Here is a 5,583-nt window from a genome sequence, read left to right on the forward strand (position 1 = left end):
TTAAATAAAACATAGATGGTAAAATGATTTCTGTAAAATAGATGTATCATTCTTGGTAATCATACTAGGTTCATATATGAAACGAAAATTTTCAAACGAAAATTTATGCAGCAAAACCGCAAGTTACAAAAATCTAATGAACAAAATGTTGTGACAGTTGCGAACAAACAAAACAGTTAGAAATAACATAAGTTTTTTTTAGTCGGCCCACCGTCAATGCTCAATTGACATCCAATTGCAAGTAAAGATGGATTAGTTAAAACGGTTAAGTTAAAGGCATAATTTCGTGGTCGGAATAATCCTGTAGCCATTAGAAAGGAGCTCTCGAAAAAAAACAAGAAAATAAAAATCTATGCTTTTCAATGATATCATATTGATAGCTGACTTTCATCCAAGCGAAATGCGAACTGTTTCTTTAGTTTCTTTATATTTTTTTGGATATATTCAGTTTAGCTACATGCTTATAGTAAACAATAAACGTAACAAAAGCTACTTATTAACTGAGGAGTCGAAAAAAAATTACAGGGGGGGGGGGGGGGGGGGACAGAATAGAGCTAATTTTTGATAGAGTCACCACAACGTAATCATTAATCTATTTAGATTCGAATAATGGTTGCTGGAGATCTAGTTATTAGCGATCCAGATGATTTCAACAGGAAGGCTGAATTAGAATCTTCAATGCAAGAAATTTATGAGCAATCTCTTATGAACATAACAGTTGTCAACCACTATTACAACTTGACTCAGCAGCCGGGAATGCTATATCTGATAAAAGAAGGTATTTATGTTATCCTGGCTGTTTTGACGTGAAACTATTCAAATAATTCGAGAAATGAAGTTATCGTTTGATTGAAGCAGATTAGTGACAATGGATTAATTTTACTGCTATCTGAAATGCACTACTTGCAACGCTAATTTGGCCATTTTCTGTATTTTTTACTTGCTTTTGTTTTCAATTGGGAAAAACAATTTTTAGACATCTTGATAACGTCATTTATGTTCACATGTGAACCTAAATGACGTTATCAAGATGCTGTCTAAAATTTGTTTTTCCCATTTGACAACAAAAGCAAGTAAAAAAAAAGAAAATGGCCATATTAGCGTTGCAAGTAGTACATTTCAGAGAGTAGTAAAAATAATCCATTGTCACTAATCTGCTTCAATCAAACGATAACTTAATTTCTCGAATTATTTGAATAATTACAAAATTAATGTAAGTGCAAAGCAGTTTCTTGGGTGTAAAAGAGTTATACCGAATTTCTACTATTTGCCTCCCTATAATTATGTTATCTCCTGTCTTCCTTATCATGTTGTTCAATTAAATTACATTTTGTTAGATCTGGAAAGAGAACCTTTGTGGAAATCAGTGTGGTATGCATTCCGAGACCAACATGCTCCCAAACTTCGTCCCATATTGATTGAAAGAAGAAACCTAATGAACAAATGGGCTGTTAATACCGGTGAGTTATTGAGTTATGTAACGGAGTTTTTCTGCCTCTTCCTTTCAACAGTCAACTTTTTTCTCTTCGCAAACACAGGCAAAAAAGTTCTAGATTTTGGTTTATCTATTTGTTAAGACGTCACCTGAACTCGCTCTCAAATTCGAGTTAATTTATTCTTGACCTAAATAAGCCAATAACTAATACATAGAGATCGACAGTAATGATTATTCCTCTCCATCCCTTTATAGTTGTTGGCTTATTTAGGACGCAAACTAACTCGGCTTTATATGCGATTTCTGGTGACCTCTTAACAAATTGACGAACCAAAAACGAGAATTCTCAACGACTCTGATTGGTTGAGAAATTTTATGCGTTCAATTAACCTACATTTGATAAAGCCTAATTCTATATTATATTTTTTTACCGCATCTGGCTATTCCTTGCGGGCCATGGCTATAACTCCGCGGCCAGTTGCAACTGATACTAATCTATCACAACAAAACGGCAGCAGTAAATAGGTGACTCAGGTCTATGTACAGACTTATGAAAAGACAATGTTCGGCCAAAATGTACTATGAGAAGACCATACTCGACTCATTTGAGCGGTGAAAAAATTTTAGCTGGACTTTAAGACATTCTGGACTTTGGCTAGACTCTGATTTTTCGCAAAAGACTTTAACTGGACCCAAAATTTTACAAAAGACTTTGGCTCGACACAAAATTTAGGCTCGACTTAAGCTCGACACAATGTTTGCAAACAAAGTCGAGTTAAAGTCTTTTCATGGGTCAATCATTGGTCTTTTCATAAGTCTGCTTTTTTGCAATTTAAATTTTACAAGCAATATTGCATATAGCGTAGTCAGCATGCATGCTCCTTCATCTTTACGATTCAGAAGAACCACAAATCCCTCAGAAAACTCTTTTTTTTGGAAGGGAAAACAAACTCAATAACGCCGAAATTTTGACATGGCTAATGGGACTAGGACCAATACAATTAAGCTAGCTGGTTTCACGGAATCAAGTAAAGTGGTAATATACAAAAGCTGCCATAATTTCCTTATCTTAAGGTATGACAAAGTCCTTAAGACTTTTGTGGCAGTTTTCCCAACTGTTTCTTAAGTTGGACTGCTGTGGTGCAAAGCTATTTAGTCTTGCTCGGGTTATGCTTATGTATGTACGGAAGCAGAAAAAAATAAACATTTTGAATTCTGAAAAAAAACAGAATTATGAAAAGACTAATGTTGGACTCATGAAAAGACCTTAACTCGACGTTTTTGGTTATGAAATGACTAATGATGGACCCATGAAAAGACCTCAGCTGGACTTTCTTCCTTATGAAAAGACTTTAGCTTGACCCATGAAAAGATGTTAGCTCGACTTTTACCAGGAAGCTCGACCGTGTAATCATAGTAAATTGTGGCCCCCCTACTAGACTTGTTACCCCGTGTATCAAGAGAGGGTATAGCGTAATTTTCCTGATTTGGGTCCCCCTCCACGTATTAAGATTAGGGTATAAAAATAGTGCCTGCTACATCAGCGTATAGCCGTCACCATGTACTAGGATAGGGTATAGTTCCCATGTATTAAGATAGGGTATAGGTTTCCCTTTATGAAGATAGAGTATAGTGTTCATGAAATAAGATAAAGTATAGGTTTCCCATGTATAAAGATTAGCTGCCATGAATTCTTATCATGTATAACCGCCATGTATTAAGCAGAGGTTCCATGTAAATAAGATTAGGCAAAGGTTCCTTGTGTTAAGATTAATTCCCATGTATTAAGATTAGCTCCCATGTATTAAGATTTGATACAGGCTATGTTCATCCAATTTCCGAGGATGTACCTATGTATTAAGATTAGGTACAGTTACCATGTATTAAGATCAGTTATAGCATGCTTTCTTCCATTTTTGCTAAAAGTACCAATGTATTGGGATAGGAAAATGGGTTTCATGTAATGCTTTTGGTGATATTGAGTATGACTTGGGTGCCATTTAATTTATGCGTGCTCATAGAAGTTAAAAAAAGTGTCAATTCAAAAAAAAAAATGAGATAAACAGTCATGCTTCAGTTCTGTTTATAATTGTTTCTGCATGTATCAGAACTGAATTAATCTGAGAGCAATCTTCGAGAAAGTTTTAGCATCTATATTCAATTAGAAATTTATCTTTGCTGTTTCAATGGGTTTCGTGGGTTTCAAACGTTTAATAAAAAAATTACTGTACAAACCATATACCCTCTTAAATTTTCTTCAATTTTAACGCTAGTACTTTAAAATAACAGGCGCATACTCCAAAATTACGCAGCGATTTAGATATCTAATTTTTTTATCTTGGAGAAAATTAGTTGACAAAAAATTATTTGCGTTGAAAAAAATATTTTAATGTAATCAGCTTTTTAGTTGAAAAATTGTTCTCGCAAGCGGGACCACTTTGATAAAAAATTAAAGGTCGTGCACATGCCCCTGAAGTCTGGCTGGAAAAATTTGAAATTGGCCTTGATGAGTACCGAGAGATAATGGACAAAATTGCCAATGATTTCATGGGGCTGTACGAAAAGATCCATGCTTACGTTAGACACAAGCTGAGACAACTGTACCCGGGATTGATTGACGAGAACGGGCTCATACCCTCGCATCTGACAGAAGATATTTGGGCACAATATTGGGATAGATTGATTGATAAAGTGGAACCCCACGCGGTAGGTTACTCGTTATTTGCGAAATTCTACAAATTTTAAAGTTAGATTTATAAAAAAATTTTAGTTGATCTTGCTCAGTTTTAGTTTTAAAACAGTTCTTTTGGAATCACAAGATTATCTGATGAGCTCGTTGGTTAAATGAAAGAACCATTCAAACGTTTGCTGATTTGGTTTGAATGGTTGCTCAAAAAAGAGAAAACCAGACAAAACGACAAAAGAAAAAAGGTTCGACCAGGGTTCGTAGAGTATGCTGAAAACCTTGTTGAATATAATAGCAAAAAAAGTTGTTACCAGATATGAATGTCTTTCCAAGCTGTGTTCAAATTTTTAGTCTTCTAATCGATAACTGTTAGAGCTTTTCCCTGGTCGAAACCGGATGATTATCTTCAGGAATCGTTCAAATTCTGGCAGATAAATGGCTATCTTCCGTAATCTGACAAAAAATAATAATCTTGCAAGATCCTGCGAAAAAAGGTGTATCTGGCAGATTCTGTAAGAATAATGATTATAAGATTGTGACAGAAATTGATTTTGTTGCTAGATTCTGGTGAAACTAAAACAGTTCGTATTGTTTGTACATTTCAATTGGTTGATAATAACTTAACTGTTCATTTCAGTTATTAAGAAAGGTATTTACAGAACGGTTGCTTTATTAACTGAACGAAAAGAGCAAAGCAACTTCTGAATTGTTGTTTCAAGTGTTATGTTGCAATACATTAAAAAAAAGGTATGAACGGATTACTCCCAAAACAAAACTCTTACAAAAAAGGGTTGTCTTTCTGTGTTTTTCTTGTTGGAATATGACCGAAATTTCTGCCAAAGTTGCATCGCCTTGTAAGAATCTGCCAGAAGAATCTGTCTTTTGTGATAGACGTTATTTGATCGTTTTCCAATACATGTAGCCACTTGGTGTGAAGCCATCAGCAACTAATTTCATTGAAATAGCTGACTTATTAAAACCTCGGTTTTCAATTGAAGAAACACGTAGCCAGTTTTGACCACTGTATACCTAAGCTACATTATCAACAACTATTTGACTTACCAATCAATCCCAAATTTGGACATCTTTGAAAACAATTACACATTATAAGCGATAAGTTTAAGATTTTCAGGAATATGGCTACTGCGAATGAAAATTTGTTAACTGGAAATAAATAGACATGTTTCTCGAGATTATGAATACGTGGTTGGTCTGCATTATATCAAAAGATATTGCACAAATTCAAAACTTTTACTTCAAACGGACAAAATATTTTTGTCTTCATAATCATTTTCTTAAAAATGAATCTAGTTTTTTGGGTAGTTTGTATAAAGCTAATTCAATAATATAAGTAGCACAACTTTAATGCTTGACTTTTGAGTGCAGTTGACTAACTTTTCAGCTAGGTTTGTTCTGCGTTTCAATTTTCAACGAAAAGTATAGATATTCCAATTTTTGCCCC

General features: G+C 34.3%; 1 protein-coding gene across 1 annotated transcript; it reads left to right on the plus strand.

Annotated features, from left to right (window-relative positions):
• Positions 1-609: 609 nt before the first annotated feature.
• On the plus strand, positions 610-4,141 carry LOC142356642 (angiotensin-converting enzyme-like protein Ace3; the record flags this gene model as incomplete). The annotated part of the gene is made up of 3 exons (XM_075408486.1): positions 610-778; positions 1,338-1,460; positions 3,891-4,141. Coding segments are annotated over exons 1-3 (543 nt in total), but the record flags the coding sequence as incomplete, so codon positions are not given.
• Positions 4,142-5,583: the final 1,442 nt, after the last annotated feature.

The sequence above is a fragment of the Convolutriloba macropyga genome, unplaced genomic scaffold (genome assembly GCF_964194025.1).
Source record: "Convolutriloba macropyga unplaced genomic scaffold, txConMacr16.3 SCAFFOLD_4264, whole genome shotgun sequence".
Lineage (NCBI taxonomy): Eukaryota > Metazoa > Xenacoelomorpha > Acoela > Convolutidae > Convolutriloba > Convolutriloba macropyga.